General features: G+C 40.6%; 1 protein-coding gene across 1 annotated transcript in view; it reads right to left on the bottom strand.

Annotated features, from left to right (window-relative positions):
- The window catches only part of PTPRG (protein tyrosine phosphatase receptor type G), a gene marked incomplete at its 5' end in the record, with an annotated part of 400,948 nt that overhangs the window by 130,938 nt on the left and 245,788 nt on the right, over positions 1-24,222 (bottom strand). Inside the window, one exon of the mRNA XM_084292446.1 lies at positions 9,655-9,750. Coding sequence (XP_084148572.1) covers positions 9,655-9,750 — 96 coding nt within the window. The remainder of the gene's footprint in view (positions 1-9,654; positions 9,751-24,222) is intronic.

Below are 24,222 nucleotides of genomic sequence, written 5' to 3'. Positions count from 1 at the left end.
TGTAAAACCGCATACACTTGATTAGTCCTCCAAGAGACAAATGGGGTATCAGTCATGGATGGCTACTGAGGACGGGCTTTGCAGAAAAATAAATCAAATTAAATTTAAAAAAAGGTAGGCAGAGAGACATAAAAAATGATCTTCCTGGTATCCAGTCTGAACGTTTAACAAGAGGGAGAAAACGGAGTCATTCAGAGGCAGCTGCGGTGTCGGGGAGAGAGGAGAAAGGAAAGGACATGAGCATAAAGCTTTACATCTCCTTTGATTCTGTAACCAAGACCAATTCTAGCAAAACTCTCCGAAGACTTGGATAGCAAAAAGTAGCATTTTATTCCAGTCTCTCTCTCCTTCTCTTAAACAAAAAAGGTCAAGTCAAAATGCACCAGACTCGAAACAAGTAAGAAGGGTGGGGGATGAAGCAATCGTTGCTATCGCAGCGATGAGAACAGGTACTTGCAGCAAAGAAAACAAGCCAAGCTCAATGACTTCCCCATGCTCAAAGACACAAAGACAGGCTCTACATGGGGCTGGTGTCCCTAAAGCAGACAACAGGCGAGTGATGGGAGCCTGCATGAAGCCTGGGGGCCTTCTACTCTGGCCCAGCTCTCATGGCACCCAGCTCCAGGTCTGTTTGATGAAATGACTAAGTGACACATCAACAAAGCACACCAGAGAGTAAAACGCAAAAAGCATTACTGTAGTTAGGGAACTAATTTGTTTTTTAGTCTAATGGTTATAATCAGCAGACTTCCTGAGTATCAATCTTCCTGAACCGCAGAGGGGGTGAGATTATAGACTGACGACTGTAATTTTTACATATTAGACATCGAAGTGTCATTTTCAGGAGTCTGGTAATGAAAACTCCACAAGATATTTTTCTATCAATTGAAAGATTTTTTACTGCATGACTACAAAATGATTTATTTTCTTAAGGCAGTATATTTTTAAATCACAGAGAAGTAAATTATTGTGTTTAAAATGCTGACATTAGACACTAAATATTCCTAATCTGACTCCACTTTTGAGTGTGAAGGGTGAAGGGAAGGAAAAGGAGGCAGGAGAGTATGTAGATGCATGCTGCTCATGTTCTCAGGGCAAGTTATTCAAACAAAAACAGTAAACTATAAGGGGACAATTATGAGAATTAAGGCTAACAAATTGATATGTAATTTAATGAAGCAAGTTAATAACAGCATCCCACTTGGGATTAATCGTAATACATTAATCAATTAATAACCATTGAGAAGCAAAAAAGCTGCACATCAAAAGCATTTACAATGCTGTAAACCAAAAGATAATGATCCTGACATTCAGACGAACGTTAAACTGGAAGAGCAAAGAGATCTATTCCCCATGCAATGCACATGACCAGCTCACATTAACGGTTACAACAGATCGTTCAAGACATTTAGAAGAGACCCCATAAAGCATACAGAAAGTGGTTTTTCACATCTGAAAATTTGCACAAGTTTGGAGTTCAAGTCCTCTCAACAGCAAAAAAGTTTACAGTTACTTCCTAACATCGGCAATTGTCATGTTTCCATTAAAGATAAATAAATAAATAAAATAGCAATGAAGTGTGTTTCAGCACAAAAAGTAAAAGGCACTCAGTAAGGCATCACCACTGCCAGCCACCCTCCCCACTGCTACTTCAAATCCAGGGAAGCATCAGCACAAGTTAAAAGCTTCGGCAGTTACGAAGGCATTTACAGTGCACTTATGGGAGAAAAATATATCTAAATTTTATCTTTAGTTAGACGCTTCTCCAGATGCTTGGGAAGTCGCATTTCTCTAGAAATATCTGAAATTAAAAACAATATAGAAGTCAAAGACTCTGTGCACTCTGGTATTTCACTCTGCACTGCAAAAAGGGCTGCATGACACCGCGTTCCGTACAGACCATATCCGTTAAAACTCAACCTAACAAAAAGGCTTCTCAACCTAACAAAAAGGCTTTAAATGAAAGTATTGCATTTTGGAGGTCATCTGACATAAAATCTTGCTTCCTGCTCTCCTGCCTTATAGGAAAACACCATGAATGAGTTCATAAAGCCAGAGAGAAGAAGGGAAAGGAAGACGATTGCTTGGGCGCTGAAGAAGATAAGTGCACATAAGGTAGATTATCTTTCTATGCTGCACAGTCAGCCTGTGGATAGAAAAGTTTCAACACAGCAGGTTGCAGCCATCATGATCTAGAGACTGCAAATGCCTCTTGGCAGAACACAGGCAAGCAGAAGCAGAACGATGTGTTTGCTTCCAAGAACGATCTGTTTCAGCCGCCCTGTCAGTCTGTCTGCCTCCAAATCCAGCCCCCCTTTCGCTCACGCAGTTGTACTTCATTCCTCCAAGCACGCTTGCTCAGATGTTCGGGCTGCTGTGTGAACACCTCTGCTCTTAGCAGCCTTCGACTTAGCCACATGGGCTCCTTCTCATGAGTAAGCCGCGGCAAATGCAGAGCCATGTGAATGAGCAAGCCTGGCTACACAGAACTCTGCAAGCCAAGAGAAACTTTGCTCGTGTTTGTCTGGAGTTTGAGCTGGGGGATTACCAGGTACCCAGGCTCTGCATGGTGACCCCAGGAAGCAGAGGTACTTTTCAGTGCTGTTGTCCATTGATGGAAAATTTGGAGTAGTGCAGATCACTCAATGCTGGAAAAACACACGCAAAACAGCAACAACAACAGCAGCAGGTGAGAGGGCCAGCGTTTCTCCTGTGCAATTCAGCTCTCTAATGATGTCCTCGTTCCTAGAGCCCAGCAGCACACCAGGATCCCATTCCCGACCCCTTCCTGGCTCACCGTGCTCCCCCCAGAGCTCTCGGCTTTTGCTCGGTGGATGGAGTTCCTGAGCTCATCCCCGCAGCCTGCTGCTCCCTTACCTTAACAGCAATTCTACCCTTAAAAAACACGTGAAGCATAACAAAACTGTACAAAGGTTTGATTCACAATAAGGATAAAGCCTCATTGTTAAGCACTTGAAAGTCAGTAAGCACCAAGACTGAAACCGGGTATATACTTATTTTTTTATTTTTTTTTATTTTTTTTTTTACTCACAGAGCTATTCCCCATCTGTTCTCCCCTTACTTTCTTCCTTTACATAAAATATTCAAAAATATTCAAATTTCTCAGAAACTTTCAAGAGAAGTTGAAATGGAATAAAATCTGAAATAAAAATTTGAACAGTTTATGAAACTTTTTGTTTTCTGAAATTAAAAGGTAAAACTTTCTAGAAACACCCTCCATGAATTTTTGTCCTCTACCCAAACCCAGCTTCCAAACAAAAGGGTTTCAGTACAAGTTTTTTGATCAATGTGACCACTGATTGTTAGGCACCGAAACTTGCATGGTTTGGCTAAAGAAGACCAGCTTTGGAGACTGTTCAGTGCCGTTCACATACTGAATTCAATCCAAATCTAGCAGGTTTTAAGAAATTCTCATAATTTTGTATTTAAATTCTCCATGACCGAAAATCACTTTTGTCCTTTGATAAGTTTATTTCCATTTATTTACTGGAAAGTTAGGTGAATTCTCTACTCCAGAGATGCTTTGTATCACTGTACATCATTACATGTATTGTACAAGGTGTTTCTCAGAAATATGTTTTCTCACAGCTGTACAAACGCAATCTACCTGCTCTGATTTGCTCATCCCTTATCGCTTGGGGTAGCTACTTTGTATTGCTCTATTTTTCTTCAACTATCTATAGGCTCTACTACTGTTTTTATTAGTAATGACTAGAAGTTTTAAAATAGCTGCAATGATTTAAAAATACCAGGAAAATGTACTTCAGTGAGCACAAAAACATTTCAAATTGTTTTGCTTGTCTTCTATTGCACGGAGGGTTACTGATACACAAGCATTCACTTTGACAAATATAAATTATACTTTTGAAAGGCACTGAATAAGTAGCTCTAGCTGCACACATTTTCATGTTATGAAGATAATAAAAAAACTGCACTAATTACTAAATAATACTGCTAATCAATAATAATTGTTTTATTATTCATAAGCTACTATTAATAAAACACCACGGGCTCTAATGTAACCATTAAAAGAATTAATACTGTAATTTAATTTTAAGGCCCTTACATGTATCTGAAGTCTATTAAAATAAATGAAAAGCCTCTCAATAACTCTGGATGATGCCCTGCATGTTAATGATCCTATGTGTTATCTGAGCTACTGCAAATCACCTTTAAGATACTGCCTAAACACTGTAGCACTGATGATCCTTCATGTAGGTGGACATAATCATGTTTCAGGAGAAGGGTACACCTTCATCTCATTTTCATTATCAAGCTAGTTTTGCTCAGTCTTCCTAACAGCATCCTGGTACAGAAGAGGCTGAATTAGGGAATTTGCCAAAAACTGAGGCAGGGACTTGGGATTCTGGTCTCCTACCTGGATAACCAGATATGGTTATCTAAATAGGAACTGTATTTAAAGCAGTTATTCACTGAATTTATTCGGTTATGATAGAAAACACCTGGAACACTTAATGACAGGGAAGAAAGGGTTTCTAGGGAAGTTAAAAGCTGAATTGTATTATTTGAGAAACGTGCATTAAAAAAGGGCATATTTGTGCCAAATAGTCAATAACTTCAACGGTGTTCCACTGATTTATTGTGTTTAGCTCACTTAGGCCCCTGTGAAAAGTGAGTTATTGATCACCTTTACAAAGCACACCAAGTACTACCACCAAAAATCTTATAAAAGCAAAGCCACGATTACTTTCACTGATACGAAATGGCAGACCAGAAAAAGACCAAACTCTTGATTTTTGACATGTACTTTGAACATCCCATTAGTTGCATACTTGCTCCCAAGTAGCTAATTATCTTTAAAAATCTAGCCCCATAATGCTAAAGCTCACGAGTAATCGAGGTACCAACATCACTTACAATTATGAAGACAATTTTAATGATGAAAGCATTGCTAAAAGTTATTTTAAAATTCATTTTTACTTTAACTTCTTTAGAGATGATTTGTTTGAGTACCTGAGCTCCAGTAACTAATCACTGATGGCTTTCTTTGCAAATACTAAAATAGATTTATAGGCCCTCCCTGTAGGAACAAGAATTCCATCACCTCCTCCTGAATTTCTGAGCTATCGAGTATTTGATGAGCGCTTAGGGAATCAGTATTGTGTCTTTTCATAGCAGTAATCAAAGAATGAAGTATTCTCTCCTGTAATGAATCTACCGCAGGCCCAAAAGATGAATATTTCAAATGCAAAAGCAATATGTTTGTTTTGAACATATTTAAGTTTGGCTTTAATAAAGCAAGTAGTGAAGTGTGCAATGAATTATATTGTTAGATGGTTAAAACAGAGCCGTGCAATATGTCTGAATGCATTTAATCCAAATAACTATTCATTTTAAATATGACTTGTAAATATGTATTACACGGATGTATACGAATGGATGATTCAGGAGCCAGTGAGAGATCTGGGCCTTCCCTTCTACTGCTGGCTTGCTTCAAAACTGGCTCAGCCTGACAATTAACTGAGGCCTAGAGCCAGAATATCATTAAATACAAGCTGAACCTTACAAGGGCTGAAATTAAGCACGTACACAAACTATTCAAGTTTAGGACCTTTTAAATCAAGACTTAAGTGGGACTGCTGGACTGGGACCTGAAATGTGTCTCGGCAGATGAGGTGGACTCAGCACACGCTGCAGACAACATGGGTCCTGTCCCTGCTCTGTCATCATGTCTGCAAACCCAGAAGCTTTTACTAAAGACTACGAGGATGCTGCTGGCTGGAAGAAACGGACATGAGAAGTTGTAAAACTCCCACTAGCACTAGTTTCATTTTGAGATACACCAAGTAGCCCCAACACTGTCACGTATGGTCAAAAAAACAACCAAAAATAACCCCCCCCCAAAAAAAGTTTTCTTTAATAACAGCAACAAAACACACACAAGAGCTTTATGGCTCACATTGCTATTACATGCTGCAATTCCCACTTCCTCTTGAAATGCACGAAGCATTTTCTACAGAAATTCCCACTTGAAGAAAACAGCCCTTTCTCCCACTGATTCCCCTTCCTGCACTGAAGCCCGTGTATGGGCTTTAATGACCATTCTGCATTTTGACACCAGCGTCTGGAGCTCCCTTTTACCCATTTCAGCTCGTTCCGGCTGAATAGCTTTTAAAATAATTTGATCAAGACAGATGAGAGGTGCCTAAGTCACCTTGCTCCTTTGTCACACAGAACAGGGACCCTTTTCCTCAGCACACCTGATTGCTTTACAACTTACATGCCAATGCAAAACACAGCTTTCACAGCCCAGGTAGAGATCTCAGACCAGATCATCATATTTGCAAATTGAGAATAGCTGCTGTAGAGTCCCCAGCAATTCCATGTGACACCCTCTGAGCATCTACCCGCAATGAACTACAGAGATGAGCACTTATAGCAGCTTGTATATGCAAGAATTGTTCCCGATTTCAACTAGCAATTTTCTTCATTTGTCAGGTCAACTGACCTGCAGCATGCAAACAAAAAGAGAATTTATCAACAGAGCTTACAATGAAAGCAACGAGAAAAGCAGAGATGTAATTAGCAGCAATTACAATAAAGTTCCAAGTGCTTCAATTATCCAAGTTCAGAACCAACGTGCTTTACCTGGAAATTGCCCTTGAAAGAATGAATTCAATAAGTAAAATTCTTATATAGTGTAAGTTAAATTATTTAAAAACGAGGAAAGAGGGTTCTTAATTACTTAATGTTTCACCAATAATTATACAGTTCAGTATAATGTTCACTCACTGGAGAACCTTATTTTCAAGGGAACATTTGTGAACTTCAGTCAAACAAAACCCACCTGCCAGACCATAAATTCAGTCACCACAGCACACATTCATTCCAACATGGAATTAACTCATTAGCAAAAATCCAAATCTTGACTTAATGGCAAACCTAGCCAATAATTTTTACCTTAAAATATTTACATAGAGAAGGATGCATAATTCAGTCTTCTCATGTGTTTGCAAACAAACAAACAAACAGTAGGCCCTGCATCAGTGCAATTTTTTAACGTCGTTTTGTAAATAACTGTTAGAGGTGGGACTAGAGCTCAGAAAAGAACAGACTAAGGAGACTAGGAAATTAGTATCTGAATAGTTACAGCTGCCAATCAAGATGTGGACATGGACATCATAGGGTCATTTAATTTAACAGTTACTATGAGTTAATTTTAAAATTAGCTGCATGAAATAGTAGCCTATCCACGTGGTGCCCTTGGGAGCTAGACTAAAGGCATACCAGGTATTTCTGAACGAAATTTTATGTAAATGTTTTCCAAGTCACAGTTCACCAACTCCATCACACGATACACAGCAGAGGGAACTACAGCAGCACCTCCGACAAACACGGCATGGATCTGCAAAGGATTATCACCATTGGTTACTAACCCTCAGTACAGAAGCTGTACCTTCCTTGGACGAAAAGGAAAACCCTCCTGATGGTCAAAATAGCAGTGATCACACCGACTTCCTTAGCATTTGCTCACATGGGCCAAAATTCAGCGCATGCCCCTCCAGGATGGGGACTTTGGGCTGAGCTACCCAAAAGGAAGACCTGATACACTCAGAAGTTTAATGGCACGTTGCTGATTTACCATTTCAACCCAGAGAAAAGAGGAAAAATAAAGAAAGAAACCATTTCCTTTCAGCCACAAAACAGGTTGTTGCTGGGTCACTTTGCCAAGGATTACCTTAACCCCATCACTCTGGAAGAGATCAGTGACTCTTTATCAGGTAATGCCTTCAGATTTCATGGCTCCTGGAGCAGGAGCCCTACTGCACCATCACCTGGACTTTACAGCCTAATGTCCTGTGGCCTGCAGGGCTAGAGATGATGAAAAGTATAGATTTCTGCATCCCTCAGGAGACCACAACACTCAGTTGTCGTCTTAAAGAGTTTGAGGTCTCTTACAATCAAAGATGTTTTTTTTACAGCATTACTGAGTATTTTAGGTTATTTTTAGTGAGTTTAATGGTTCCCTCGGAGTTGTGCAAAGTGGGACTCATAGTAAGCACAGCACCTGGATCTGCACATGGGGAATACATGACATTCCCACTACAATTATAAGATCCTCTAAAACCTGTTTTTTTTGGGGGGGGCATAAATGTTACATACAGACTAGGAAATGGTGTGACATGGGGCAGTGCTTCACACAGCTTATGTGGAGCTTATTTGGGCAACAAATTGCAATTAAATTTAGGTAATTAAATTCCAGACACGCTGTCCCACAATGTGCATTGGGCACCATGACATAACACATGCTCCTTCTGACATTGCTCACATACAACGTGCAGCTTTCCATCATGGCATAAATCACCTAACAGTGACTCCGGTTGTTCTATTTCTAAACTTCTGTCACGTAAGGCCAAAGTCAATTGCCCAATTCTTCCCACATCACAGCAAGATTAGGAAGTCTGGGGAAACGTCCTGCTATGCCACTGCATATTATCGCAGCTCCACCAACTTTACTCTAACACGAAACGCCACAGAAGTGCGCGGAATTCAGCAATGATGAATTTAACATGCCTACTTCCACTAGTCTGATGTCAGCAGAGTTACAGCAATTTATGCAATACAAGGATCTGTCCTTTTCTCCTTATCAAAGCATTTGATCAAAATCAGTGACATAGAAAAAGACAACCTTGTTTAATTTAAGCAGGAGAGTCAGGCTTGTCACTCTAACATCATAAGGAAAAGAGGGAGGTATTTACATATGGGTACTTGTATATTCTTTTTTATCTGCCTTCACAAAGGTAACAGTGAGATCATTTTCTTCCACAGTAAAATCTCTCACTAAACCTCACAGAGGACCAGTGTTTTTCCTTGTTCTTCCCTCCCCTCCTTTTGAAAAAGCAACACCTTGAGTTACTTCAAAATCTTCATTAGCTACTTCTCACAGTTCCTGACAGCTTGGTGGGATGGAGCTGCTCTCACTCCATTCTGTTCACCCTCGAGTCAGTAAGGAAAAACTCCATTTCTGATAAAACATGACAAAAAGCCCACACTGCTGAACACCACTGCCACGTGACTTGACCTGCCAGCCGTCGCTAACAGCAGTCTCTAACCCGTGCTGCAGTCCTCGAGCGTGCTGAACCAACAAATGAGCTAGCTGAGCGTTCACACTCTTGAGGATGCATTTTAAAAAAGTGAATGCATAAATTCACTCATTTGGAAACCTGGTATGCTCAAGAACTTGTTACTATGACAATTTAGAAGAAGCTGCTACAGATAAGATTGATGAAACTTATTGATTAATTTTCTCCCAAGCTATGTTTGAATTTTAAGTTTTCTCTAAGCAGAACCAGTTCACATCCCTGTTAGTATTCCAGGGACCCAAGCAACGTACTTCAGCAGTGAAGTTCCATGATAAATGTGTTCTCCAATCCACATCTGTAAAGCAGCTATCAAATCAAAACAATTGAGGCAAAATTTTTCATTACGTTTCTAAATATCCTTATTTACATTTTAAATCACACACAGACAATATGAAATATTATTCACTTAGACAGGTGGGAACAAGAAAACAGATGCATCCATTAAGCTTGAAACAATTCAATGAAATAATCAGTACTTGGTGAAAGCTTTGGTTTATGTATGTAGACCTTTTTAAAGGTTTAAACTTACTTGAAAAAACACGGCCATGGCTCCTACTACCCTGTTTTCTAGAACTGCTGTTCCAAAACTGTCAAAGTCATCAGGATTGTAGAAGTAAATCTGCATCTGTAAAAATTAAAAACAACAACACAATCACGTAAGTGTTGATTCACACAGCTTTCAAATGAGGTGGTGTGTACACACCGTATGCAAATCCAGTGTTATGAACCTAAGATAAAGGAATTCTGCTGAACAATATTGTTTAACTAGGATCTTGATTAATAGCACGACTGTCCTACTGGGACAGTAACCAGGGAACAGAGTCAACGCAATGCATTTTAATAGCAAACCGAAGGATAAACAGTATGACCAGTCTGTTTAGATGGTAAACTTTGTGCTTTTTGCCAGGATCTCTTCATTTCTTTGTTCATTGCAGGCTCATCTCCTGCTCTGCAACATGTACTAGACATATTTATCTCAAAAAAACATAGAGAATTTTTGAAAGCAATTTCAATGTTTAGAGTTATTCCTTTACTCCTAAAGCAATTTGTAAGATAAAAGTGTGTTTCTGTAGCAATGCATTTTCATGAGCCTCTGATATTCAGGACTATCAGTTAGGGTCAGACTTCTTCCTGACTTCAGTTAAATTTCATGACTTCTATTTCCAAAGCTTTAGTGCTTGGTGAAAAGTATAAGTGAGAAAAAATACGGATGTTTTGATGTCATTTTAGGACAAATAATACATATTAATAATTAAACGAACAAAGCGAAACGCCCATGTTATACATAGGTGAGAACAGTGATCACCCCAAAACAGCAGATGTGCTAGGTATACAAATACAGAAGGACCAAGAAATAGCTTCCTTCATACCCTCTGCTGCTGAGCAGTTCCACTTTACTACACACATGCCATCAGGAGGGCAACTTACAGAGGCCATGTGCACTGCTGCTCATATTTTCCTTTACGGTTCTTGTTCCATTTACCACATTAGTCGAGCTCCCACTTCTGTTAGCCATCCCTACACCCTGCTTCTTTTCTCAGAGTAGTTCAATCTCCCCGTTCCCAAAGAAACAAGTATTTTTCCCATATTCTGAAATGTTGTGTATGGGAAGACGAGACAATACCCTTGCATCTCTCTCAAATACGCTCCTACTAATTTTTAGTGAATCCCAGGCTCCTGACCCTATATATTGTCTCTAATGTAAAATAGTGGCAGAGTACCTATATATCTAATAAAACATCATAATAGAGAGAAATGGCCAAAATGAAGATCAGGCTCTTCAGAGGTGGAGGTACTTTTTCAGCAGAAGGATAAAATAAGACTACATTCCAAATAGCTCACACACACACACACAAAAAAAAAAAAAAAAAAAAGTCTGGCATTCACTCTAGCTTCACAAAATTGGAAAGCAATTTTCTCCCCCCTGTTTTGGCCTTGCTATTCCCAGCGTATTTGCAGCACACACAGAGATGCTGGCAATATCTCACAAAGTTGGTGGTGCCTCCAGGTTCTAACGCGTGCTTTGAACAAATGTGGGCTGAGGTACAGTCATTCATTGATGTAGGAATTAGAAACAGTTTGTTTCAGGTGGAATTGCTTAAACTTCAATTTAGCCAGCACAGACAAAAGCTCACAAAACACTTGCAAATTGCATTTTACTCCCCTTTAAAATAAAGTCTAAAATTAGGTGTACCTTATATAAAATACTTCAATATATAGTCCTCACAGGAGTTTATGAAGAAAGGTATCACTGAGTGAGTTCAGCATATGCCAAAATCATTTTGGATCAATTTTGCTCACGGCGTTTTAAGGAAATTAATTTTTACAATACACTTTTGGATAGCAGTGCAAAGGGCTTTGGTAAAAAAGCGCTTAATTCAGATCCCTCGTCTCAGCAGTGCAATTTCAGAGACTAATCAAGAACCATACTCTGCCTTGATTACCATACACATTGAAACATTTTCCCAGCGCTCTCTGGTGTTTTTCCAGAGAGCGTGGTTCCTCTCTCTGCATCCATCAAGTCAAGGGGAACTGTCTTGTATGAAAAATTATCATCATCTGTCATACAGTAGCTTCCTTATGTGTTCATACAGCTGGAAGGAACATTTTAGGAGTGGAATCTCCCAGGAATTGCTATTATATAATTTACACACGCATACACTGCAAAAACAACGTTAAGAAGATGGTAAAGTTACATCCTCAAAGCTGCCGGATTCAGGCTGCTCGTGAAACCACACCTGGACACCATTGAGCATTACTATTATGACAATTTTCTAATTATGCGATCGCATATTGTTTTCTGCCATAATACTGTCTCATCTGTTTTCACACAATTTACAATAAAATGTAAACGTATTTTTGTTCTTTTCTACATAATACGTATCATCTTGCATGCATTTATAGGTTGACATTTTGCTTAGCATTTTCTATGGATGGCATAATGTTCTTTAAGTACAAATCAGGAATAAGACAGTTAGCCATAAAATTAATTTCACTGCATACTTAAGTGGCCTAAACATGCCGCAAAATTTTCATTATTACTCCTTATTATATAATTAGTATATACAATGTATGGTGTGCTTTGCATATAAATTACTTCAGCTGTCTCTGCTTGGTACATAAAAAGCAGCAGTATAGAATGCAACAAAGGGGCATTCAAGCTAAAGAAAATTTGGAGCTTATTATGATATGTTATTTGTGAAATGCACAATGGAGGACCATCCAAGCTTGCACATCCAACCCGAATTCTGTCGCTGCCTGACTTCAGCACCGTAAACCATTGTTTAGTACATTTCTGCATGTGATTTTACAATAGCTTCTATTTTCCAAAATTATATATATATATTTTTTAAAGACTCTGAATCCCTTAGCCACAGGAAAGCCTGAAAAACCCTTTGTAGTTTCTGTAGTGTGACACTAACTGTCTGCAGTGAGAATGTTCTGTTCCCCGCCTCTCTGCTGCTGGTGCTCCAAATAGCCTGCCCAGTGGCATAGGTCCCAGAGGGCAAAGAGCCCTGTTCTCTATGGCACAATATATTAGATTTATAAGTCTTTCACATCCAGCCTGCTACACCTAACGAGGCCAGGAAAGGCTTACATGGACTTTCTTAATCTCAGATGTGCAACACAGCGGTGTGCTTGCATGTACCTTGTGAAGATCTATTAGAAGAAAAAATGTAGGATCCAAGCAACCTGAAATTTTCAGCGTTGCGATAAGGCTACATTGAAACAAACCTGCACCAGACACACAAAGGCGCTTTTGTTACAGGATGACTCCAGCAATCCTGAAATTCTACCAACGACTGCAGCTCCAGAGCTTCACCAAGGCAAAGAAGGAGAGGGCAAGAGTGTGCTTTTAATGGAAAAACGTTATGCTTTGACACTCTTCACACTTTAGAAGAGTAGAATTGTTTTCACTCAAACTTGAGAGAGATTTGCTGTACAGCAAAGATTAAGCCTGAAAAAATCTCACTGAAGGGGAAAATCTTCAGAACGTCACAAGTGCCTTAAAACAGAGGATTAGAGAGAAAACCCTCACTCTGCCATAACCCAGCAGATAATTGCAGTCACCCTATAAAACCATGTCTTGTTTTCTGTTCTTCTCTGTCCAGAAAGATGCTCAGCTGTTACTGTTTCCAAGCACTGCAGGCTTTTTTGCAGGGTGCTAACTCCTCCACAAATGTATACACTCCATACATCCAACTCCTGAATAGTTTCCCAGCCTGGAGCATCTTTTCCACCATGCCCCTCAACTATCTCCACCCCTGCACCATGCCATGGGGCAGGCAATCCTCTCCTGCTTCAGTCAACCCCACTCTCTGCAGAAACACCTCTCTTTAGCCCTGTTCTTCTGAACTCTACAGAAATCTGATGGTCCCAGGGTAACTACCTGGCTAAAAGTCAGGCTAAAAGTGGTTAAGAGATTTGGATGTGAAACTGGACTGCCACCACCCTGATCCCGTAAGGACAGGCTGTCCAAAACACACGTGTGTTACTGAGGAACGTTGCCCACCAGAGAGCAGGTCTGATTTCTGAAGTGCAATCGCTTCTGAATAATTAGACGCCCTCTATCAACCACCACTGGCTTGCAAAAACTGAGCACACTTCGAATGAATGACTTCTCCCCACGACCTATCCACAAAAAAAACGAAAGAAAGAAAGGCTCTGGCTCTCTGTTCAGATGCTCCTTCTCTGCTTGGCAGGACAGGCCTCCAGACAGAAATCACCATTCCCGTGCATGACATCTTGTTGCTCTTATTACCCCATTACAAAGACAGAAAGTTTACATCCAATACAGGCTATCATGGGTAAACTCATTCAGCACTTATGAGAGAAAAGCCACAATGAGCATTTGATAGATCCCAGAAGATCTGAGCGAGTTCAAAGCAATTCTAAGAGACTGGAAACCAAGCAAGTACATTTTCCATAGACAGATGCCAAGTATTTTAAAAATAAATAATTGAGACTTTTAAATTGGGCTGCTATCACCCTGTGCAACCTCCCACAGCAGATTTCTCTTTAGATTAAAAAATGAACAAAGGCTCATTGTGCTGTCACAGATGTGGAGTACAGAATATTCAATAGTATCAGGAATTCTGGTGGAAGGGAAAAGATCATCAGAATTAGCTTTCCGCTCATTTCCTTCCAGCTATCCAAGGACTACCATGCAATTTAAAGCTTAAAAAAAAAAAAAAAAAAAAAAAAAGGTTTTATAGGCCAGCCAATTTTTTGATGAATCAGGCAGCAAGACACAGAGGCAACAGCTATGTGGTTTATTATGTACTGCTTTAGAGGCAGAGTATTTTCAGAGAAGAAAACACACAGGCATAGCAGGTAGACTGCAAATCTTTGCAGAGTGGTGAAACAAAAATTTTGAAATGTTTGCTTTAAACGATGGAGGTAATCACTGAATATACTAATTCTTAATTAGTACCTCTGCTGCTTATATTGTAAGAATAAATTATTCTCAGCCACTTCTACAGCTGGATTTAAAACCTCTTACACAAAAACAAATCCTGTGCTAGGATTATGAATCATACATGATTTTTCTTAATTGAAAGCCCGTATGTAACTTACTTCTGCTTTAAATATGTGCATAGATTTCTACCGAAGTAGATGATGTGATCCATTTGACTGGAATAAAAAATTTCTACAGATATAATGTAATCTTCAGTGCAGCACTGAAAATTCAGAATAGCTGTCCTGCAGTCAGCGTGTTTACTAGAGTATGAGATGTATGCTGGAGCAATAAAGTCTGATGTCTGGCTTCTCATTATATTCTCTTTTAAAAAAATACAAAACTTATCATTTATAACATATTCTAAATCTGCTTAGAAAAGGCAAGGGGATGGAGGGAAAGCAAATCGTGATGTTTTCCAGTTCTCCTACTAGAGCTTGATGTAATAAAATAGAGTATACTGCATTCTTTTTAAAAGATAAAGTTGAACAGGAGCAGATAATGGCATGTTTTTCCTGCCTAGTCTATTATTCATCAGTGAATTTTTAACTACAGTTAGGCAGGTACAGAGATGTATTTTGAATGTCATAACTTAGTATTTTACAGTGTCTAAAAGTGTGCTGGGTAAATTGCAAAACAAAGAGTCAGACAAGGTCTTTGCCCTAAAATAATTGCAGCTTGATAATGAATACAATGCTGGGCTGAAAAAATGAAAGGAGTTGAAACAACAGGAAGAGCAAAGATCATACAAGTGAAATAACAGAATTTAACTCAATTTAGACATTTGCATGCCTTAGAAGTACGATAGGTTGCTATTCAATCTTTTTAACATTAAGCATTAATTATTGCTTCATTATGCACAAACAACACAGGAGGTGCACCTATGTTATGTAGACAGTTGAGATTAAGCAATTTCACAGTCTTTTTCATCCTGGAAGTGGGCACTTGTTGCACGCGCTGCCCCTAGCCCCGAGCAGCATTTAAACCTGGGGGGGTCCAGCAGCAGCCCAGCAGGATGGGCCCGCCAGCACGGTGCTGGTGGGATTGCCATGTGCTTAAATGCAGCGCTGGATCGTGGGCATATGACTCAGTATCCTGCGTGTTGGGCTCTGCACGTTAAGAGAGAAGTACGTTGGCAAGCCAGAAACTTCCACGATTTCTCCTTCCAGAAATAAATACCCCTTAGGCCTGCTTCTGTCCGAAACAAGAGAATCCACTCTCACGTATGTACCCTGAGTCATTACACAATGAAGGCATATTTGATGCTAAAAAGCTGTATGTTGCATTCATTTGTATTTCCATAATATGAAAATAACGGTTTCGGTGTTTATGCTTTCCATAACATGAAACTTTTTTGCAATTGCTTTGTACTCCGAGTAACAGCCATATGATTCACCATGAAATGAAGTCTGGAAAATCGTTTTGGATAAATGGAACTATAAATTCAATAGAATTTCCATGACAACATAGATTGCAACACTCTGCCACAAGTAAAATGTTATAAATCATTCAAAACCAACAAGAAATCAGCAGTAAGTCTTCTCTTTCACAACACACAAGACCCCTGAATTATAGAGCTGTGGTTATTACCTCACCATGCAGTGCCTCTCACTTCTGCTCCTCTTCCTTGTTTCCTATCTGACCTCCTTCCAAACACAGGAAATTATAATACTAACACTTTAATACCAAGATGTAAACAAGAACTGAAGCATAATGAGCAGTAAGCTTTTTCAAACCTTTCTTTCTTTTCTCATGTTCCCAATATGTTTAAGAATCCTCATCCTGTGCAAGAATTCCTGTGTATCGAGCTACGTCACAGCGTCTCGCTGGGCTCACAAGATTTAGGGGGTTCTTTTTATGGAAACGCGCGTGATGAGGGCATGACAGGGCACTCAGCTTGTAAAACGGATGCAAACAACATGTCCCCATGGATGGGAACCAAGGAAATTAGGTAAATGTTAAAAAAAAAAAAAAAAAAAAAAAAAAAAGGGATAAAAAGATTACACCACCCAGTACTGCGCCTTCTTACATCTCCTGGGGGGTTCCTGGCAAATGGTATTTTGCTTAAAGTTCAAAGGTCTGGAATCAAGTGACTCCGGGAGGACCTTCACGGTGATTTACAACCACTATGGCTGTCGCTATCGTGCTTGTGAGAAAAACCTTGGAAATGCAAAGCTGCTTCCCTCCTGAAAAGTTTAAGCAACCCATAAAAAACCCATGAGAGACAAACAGCCCAGGCTTCTGATCTTTGGGCAGAAGTATGAATATTTCCTACTAACCGGGTCTCTTAGTGCCTCGAGAAGCAGCAGTAACCTACTGCTACTAGTCCCTGGATTGCAAAGGGTCACCTTCCCGCACTGCTACAGAGCTTCTGTTGTCTTGGATAAATAAATCACTGCCCATTTCTGGACCTCTTTTCATCGTGTGTAACCTGTGGTCATTGCCCATCCCTCCTTTAACTGGATGTTTTCTTGACAAAATTATTTAAGACTGGAAAGAAATGGGAAGAATTACAAGAAAAGTGAAAAACACACGACATCAACTGCCAGTTTGGAGTGGTGTTGGGGATGGAAAACTCTGGGGCTGTTGTTCATTTGCTTGGTATTGCAGTAAGGGAGGGTCAAATGCATACCTCATGGAGACAGCATGTTGCCTCTGGAAACCACTACCAACTTCTTCATGGCTCGTATCTGATGCAGAGCTGACATTGCTGGAGTTCGGTCCAGACATTTATTGCAAGGAGCCTCAGTGCCCCTCCCCAGGCTCCAGGAGATCAGCTGGGGTCTTTCCCTGGTCTTTAGCTCTGGTGCCACGCTCCGACTCCACCAGAGACTTTCTGATTTCTTTATCGAGGATTTCTGCGTCTCTCCCACAGGAGCTTTGTCAAGCCACAACACGAGGGCGGCATGCTCCAAGCGAGACGGTGAGCGTGCATGTGTGGGAGCTCGCAACGCTGAGACCGCGGTTCAGCGAGAGACAAACTGCTTCCTAAAACTGTCCGAGTGGAAAAATTAGAACCAGTACTTAGCTGCTGGCGGGGGTGAAAAAATGAAACAGGCAATTTAGGAAGTGGCTAAACACCAAATGCCACAGCAACTACAAACAAGCTGGACGGACTGACTGCATGAACGGAATAGCTCTGAACTCAACCCCGCAGAGACTGTTAAAATCTCTTCATCTGTTTCCCATGTTCTTCCTATAAAGAGAACTAAAGCTACTGAAAACACAGTTTTAAGCTCCAAAACACCCAGACTGTCCATATTTCAGCTTGTCTTTAAGGAATCCATTTACTTTCTTAAACATAAAGAAGTGTTGCCTGAATGGAGAGAACTGCTGGGACTTCCCAGCAGAAACACTCTGGTGCTCTTCGGGGAAAAGAAAGGAGCTGCACTTTAAAAATAAACCCTACAAAAGCAAGCTATTCCTAGCAATTGTCATTAATACAATTTCATATAGCATTCACTTTAAAGATGCACTAGTGTGAGCATTCAATCCTCTGAGAGCTCACATCTTAGTGTAAATTATTCTTTTTGTACTGCGAAATTCAGAACATCCTGTGTGGTTTAGTTGGTCTTGGGTTTGTTTTTGTTTCTTTCTTCTTCTTCTTCTTTTTTTTTTTTTTTTTTTATTGGGAGAAGGCGAGCTCTTCCACGAGGTTTAATGATCTTCAAAATGCCTCAGAACAAATTTTGAGATATTTATAGTTTTGTTGCATCTCTGGATTCAAAGCCATGCAGCAGATGGGGCACGTTTTCCGAAGCATTTTGCTGGGCAAAAGGCCATTCCTATCTCCAAGGGGATGTGAAATCCTCCGGGCTGCACACTCGCAGAGCTATTTTTGTTTATGAGCTGTGAACTGTATGGGCAATCACACCAGAATCAGCCCATGAGAAGGGCTTACCCGGAGTTACTTGGAGGGCTTCATAACAGAGGGTAAAAATAATACGGGTTTTCCTGTATTTGGGGGAATGCGCATCTATTTAAGGCAGCATCGTGATCCCAAAGACAGCTTTTTTCTGACAAAGCAAGCTGGGTGCTCAGCATCAGAGGTCTCAGTGCAGACTTGCAGATTTCTGGAGGAAGGTGAAACAGCCCCGCGCTGCAGGGATGCCCCTAGCTCTCCAGCTTTAACATGAGAGGGATTTTTTCTATGCAACTGCATAATAGGGGCATTTTATTTCAGGTTCCTCAAATGGGCTTAACACACAAGGAGAGGGTATGCTACAGCCTTTCCAAAAGGCAGGATCTCTTGAAGAATTAAAATTTAACCATCCCTCCCAGCCCCCAAGGCTGCCTACCTAAACACACCAGTCTCTTGGAAAACCCTGCCTGCAATAACTCTGTACTCACAATCGAAAATTGTGTTGTGTGCTGCATAGGTTTTTTTTTGCTTGTTTTCTTACCCCTTTGACTGTTTCACCTGAGTAAAAAGTGAAGTCTGCACTACCTGAACTGTAGTGTCAAGAAATTTGCAAGCTCCTTGACTTGGTAACTGTGTACAGACGCGCACACAGGAGCAGAGTACAACTAGCACCAGCTCGTTAAGGACATGATTCTGTATTAACAGCAGCAAATCAAAAAGAACTGGACCTCAGCAAGGCAAGAAGCAAAATATTCAAGCAAGCAGCAAAACTGACAGAAAGGTTAAAGCTCTAGAAATTGCATAACCTTTTTAACTTAAAACCTTGTCCACTGTCACATCTGCAAACCCATTTGCAAACACATTCTTTGCTAAATGTCAGAGTTATTCTTCCATGCCTATGAAGCAGAAACAGAAATCCAGCTCTCACCACCTCCCACGCTCGCACACTGGTACCTGCCTGCAGATGCCACGTTGAGACTCCCCTGGTGCCTCTGAACCTGCTGCTCACTTGTGGCATCACCTTACATCATGTGAATAAAACAACCGCTTTGCTTTAACACTTCCAATTTTGTAAGGCCCACTGATCTTGAAAGAAAAGCACCTCAAAGTTCTTCAGACTCCCGATGAACACAACAGTGCTACTGGTGAGTATTTGAGTTCACCTTTTACAGGTTTATGTTCGGTACAGTTGTCAGCATATACTCCTTGTGGGAGGTATGCACAGTTGTGTTCCTGCTCGCAAGGCTCTGTGCCAGCTTCATCCCTTCCCTCTACTCATCATTTTAATGATAAACACAAGTCTAAAGCCAAGAAGTCACATTTCCACCCTGGTTCACATGTATATTTCAAGAAAGCACCTCTTCAGCCACAGCATCTCGCATTTGAACAATTCACCTTGGTATGGGCAACGTGTTAGTCTGGCTTCAGCCACTGGCATTTTTCCATACTTTGGGTGTCTTTGGCTTTAGAAGCAGCCGACCAGATTAATTCTTGCTCATGCCACTGCTGTCTCCAGCAGCCCAGACAGCTGGTTTGTGCCTGCAACCATGAATGGAAAGTGGAAATATGAAACAGTGGCAGCCTTTCCCTCATCCCACAACAGGCAGTGTGTGCCCCACTGCCTGGGACCATTGAGAGTATAACCCATGACCCAAAGGCACACTGCTACAAGTGTCACCATTACCCTCACTTCTGGCGTTGTTCTGTGGCAGCACGAAATGCCTCAGTGGAACTTCTGAAATACGGGAGTTGCACAAGTGAAGTCTTTATCATAAATCTGATAATTAACCTGCATAACTAATTTCCCTTCTGGCAGCAGGCGTAGGTTGGAATAAATAGTCTATTCAACACCCACTGAGAGAAGACTCCTATATTTCATGTTTACTTTTAGCAAGTATAAAAAGCTGGGGACAAAGGGCCTCAAAGAGTCAAATTCCTTGCAGTTTCAACAGAGTGCCCTGAATAATACATAAAGCAGCTATGCTCTTATCCCTAAAACCACAGGTGTGAACCAGATGTCATGCTTATCTTCTCTTGAGATTACAGCAAACAATTGCACGCCTTCAGAATATAAAGTAAGCTTTGGATCAAGAAGCCTGAAATATATTAAAAGTGTGGCACTGAAGTTAGAAATTCAAATATTAACCTACAAATCACTGATTCATTTAAGAGTCTGTTTATAGCCTATGGTCTATAAAAGTTATATTTCTTGTATTTAACCTTTTTGTAACAACGTGCATTGTGAGTGACAAATCTGAGGTAAGTCTACTTGCATAAACCTCAGTCTTGGTCAGCAAGGTTCGGCCAAGCAGACTGTTCAAATATAACACCACTTATTTAAAATACACCATGGCTCAAAAAAATAGAATTAAAGTTAAAGCCTTGATTTAAATTTTAAACTTTCATACAATTGTAATAACAGTTAAGAAGGTGAGCACTCAAATATTGAAAGGAGATTAAATCCAGAAGGGTATCTCAAAGAGAACTTTGAAGTGAACTTACTGTGCAATAACAAGCCGTGGGAACAGCAGTGCCCTAACCATACACCCCTGACCATGACCCGCCAGCTGACAGTGCATAGCCAGAGGATATTCCAAAACGTCCTGTTTTAAGGAAACAACAATTTCCTCACTTAACTAGTGAAAGTCACTAATATGCTATTGTTTGATACTGGGGGCATTTCAAAACAAAGAAAAACAACAACAAAACCACAGTGATAGGATCCTCCTCACCAGATGAACGAAATAAGCACAGTGTGAGACGAACTCCTATTGCAATCTCTCTTAAACTGGGACCTAGCATCACCTCTAGATGTACAGAACACACAAAAAGCAGAGGGTGAGGGTCTTCTGCCTGACAGACTGCTCAAATCCCATTGCAGGTTGTGGTGGTTTTTGTTGTTGTTGTTGTGTTTTGTTTTGATTTTTTTTTAAAGCCTTCCTCATCTACCCTGGCTAGCTTCATTCCTTAATCCAGTATGCCTGGTTTCCTTCCACAGCATCCTCTGGCACGCACGCTCCAAACACTGTCAGTACCTAACGCTAATGCTTCACTAAGAGAAGTCTTCCAGGTCAATTTATGACAGAAATATTGCAGGTTTGTAATTAGAGCCTAGATAACAAAATCCTGTGTTTACTCAATAATCCCCATATTCACTTAATAAAAGCATGCGTCTTGCTCACATAGCCATGGAGAAAAGGTGGTGAGTATGACCCGAATCCAACAGCTGTAAGGTCATCTGCTTGATCTTGAGGGAGTTGAACTTCCCTGTTCATATAGCAGTATTCACCAGTGACCCACAGCCTCGTTTTGCCCTCCAGCAGCACAGCCTGTGAGTCAAGGGGAAGAAGCATCCAACATTTTGGCTCCCTCATGTTAATAAAACAGAGTAAGTAGAGTCATAGGCTAAGGTGTTAACGTGACCCTGTCTTTCTGTAATACTGAACAAACTTGGTTTGAGTTGCAAGCATAAACCCAGCCTGCTCAACTCCATGGCAACACTAATAATTCAAGCATCTCTCTAGCCTTTCATTAAAGCTATAGGATAAAACATAAGCACAGTACAGAAAAATAAAGAGTTTCAACTATAACCAATTAACTCTTTGAGTTTCACCATATGCCTTATCCCCATCTCTGTTAGGGAACGGATTTTTCTTACACAGACAATCTTTAGCTGGTATTAAACGTGGTGACAACCATTCTTCTTCAGAAAAGCAGGTGAGATTATTGAGAGCTGTGGAGACCAGTCCCCATTTCTGCAGATAAAGTGTAGCAGCGAAGAGAAAAGAAATGCACAGGCAGATAACATAGCTTCCGTGACTGATATGTGCAACTTCATTACTGTGGAAAACAGGCAAAGATGTGGCTGTTATCAACCATGACAGCACCTGGTACACTTCTGCCAGGTGGCACAGGGCACAGCTTTTCCCTGCCTCGCTGGTCAGGGGATCACAGCAGTGCTGTGAAGGGAGCGTGTCTGGGCTTACTGTGCCAGACTTGTATTAAACTGAAGGAAGAAAGAGATAGGAAAGGAAGTGAGGTGGGGAGAAGGAAAAGACAGCCAAAGAAGAGACAGCTTCTGTATCTCTCACCCCAAAGGGCTGTTGAGGATTTAGGTGTCCAAGGAGGCTCTGGGAGCTTCCCATGCCGCTGCTCTGAGCGGCTCACAACACACTCACAACATGACCGTGTTCCCAGGACACCCAGTCACTTGGCAGTCAGTGCACTGGTACTACAGGGTCCTGAGATCCCAGGAGATCAAGTGAAGAGTAAAGATTTTTTCCTGTTGCTCCTATTCTTTTCAAAATAATTTCTAATCTTTGTATTTGCAATTCTGCTACTGCTGAGTTTGCGTGCAGGGAGCTGTCTGAAAGGACTCCAGGAACACTGACTAATTTGTGATAACTAATTTAATGTCTGTTACTATATATGTGTGCTCAGGCTTATTTTAACCTGACTGAACTAGAAAATGAGACTTGCGTGATCCTTCTTTGTGTGATGACATGTCAGTCCCTATAATAATTACAGAGCACTCTGACCAATTCCATCAAAACCTGACCCTCACTCGAGTTCTCCAAGATTTCACACCACCCATACAACTTTTGCAATTTAGTGGCCAAGTAAAAGACAGACCAATTTCGCTGGTATTGTTCAAATACTGTGGACTCTCCCGTCCTCCTTCACAAAGCACTTCATCACCAGCTCCAGCAGGGGCAGCCACCATTTCAGCAGCTGTGAGGTTCCTCCAAAGCCAGCAGTGCCGCACACAGGTGAGCTGAGATTTTTTGACTTGAGAGTTGTTCTGAATTAATTCCTGCATCCAAGGACGCTCCGGGACACACAAAATACCTGCATTCATTTACTCCATGGGATTGATATCAGAAGGTATGAATTCCCATGAGTCACTGAGAAAATACCAGCATTGGGATCTAAGCACGCACAGTATTAATGGAAATCCACCATTCTGTTAAATATTGTAATATGGAAACTTTAATCATAAACCCTCTTACTATTTAAATACTTCAGGCACTGTAGACATTTATACAACTAGCAGTAGATGAATTTTCAAATAGATACTTCTGAGTAATTATCCTCTTGAGACAGCACCAATTGCTAAATAATGCCTCAGTTTAATAGCACATAGCTCTTAAGAAATGAACAATTCTGGGGACTATTAAATCTCTCAGAAACTTAACAAAGATGGTGATAAATATGTTATACTCCATTTTAGTCCTAGTACAGATGAGGAATAGGCAGATTTTTTCTCACCTGTTAGCTGGGCTTAAAAGACAACTCTTGGAAAATCCGGGGGTAGGCCCTCATACTTCCTTTAACAAGGCAGGGTATGGAAATTTATTCCTCCAAACATTATCAGAGGTTACTTAAGAGCAAAATTAATACTCAGACTCACAGGGAAAACTGTTTAGGAAAACATATAAAAGGAAGAATAACTGGGTGGGACAAATAACACTGGGCAGGAACTCCTGGAAATGCCATAAGCCTCGTAGATTAACTGGCGGGGAATAATTGCTCTGTCCCTCCAGAATGTCCCTCTGTCATTTTAGGGAAGAATTGCCGAGGAGAAAAATACAGGGAACAGAAAGAGTATTAAATCCCAACTCACACCAGTGAATCGAGGCATGGCTAGGGAAAGAGTTTTCAGGTGAACCTGCCTTTTGTAACACATGAAGGTCTAGAATATCAGGAAAAAGCAGATCTCCCGTTTGTATAAAATGCTGGCCTTTATTCGTGGTCCCTAAAGACGTTTTCCCTAAAAC

Source organism: Netta rufina (genome assembly GCF_964035555.1).
Source record: "Netta rufina genome assembly, chromosome: 10".
In the NCBI taxonomy this organism is placed as follows: Eukaryota; Metazoa; Chordata; class Aves; order Anseriformes; family Anatidae; genus Netta; species Netta rufina.
The sequence above is the reverse complement of the archived record's forward strand: the minus strand, read 5'-3'. Positions and strand labels throughout refer to the sequence as shown.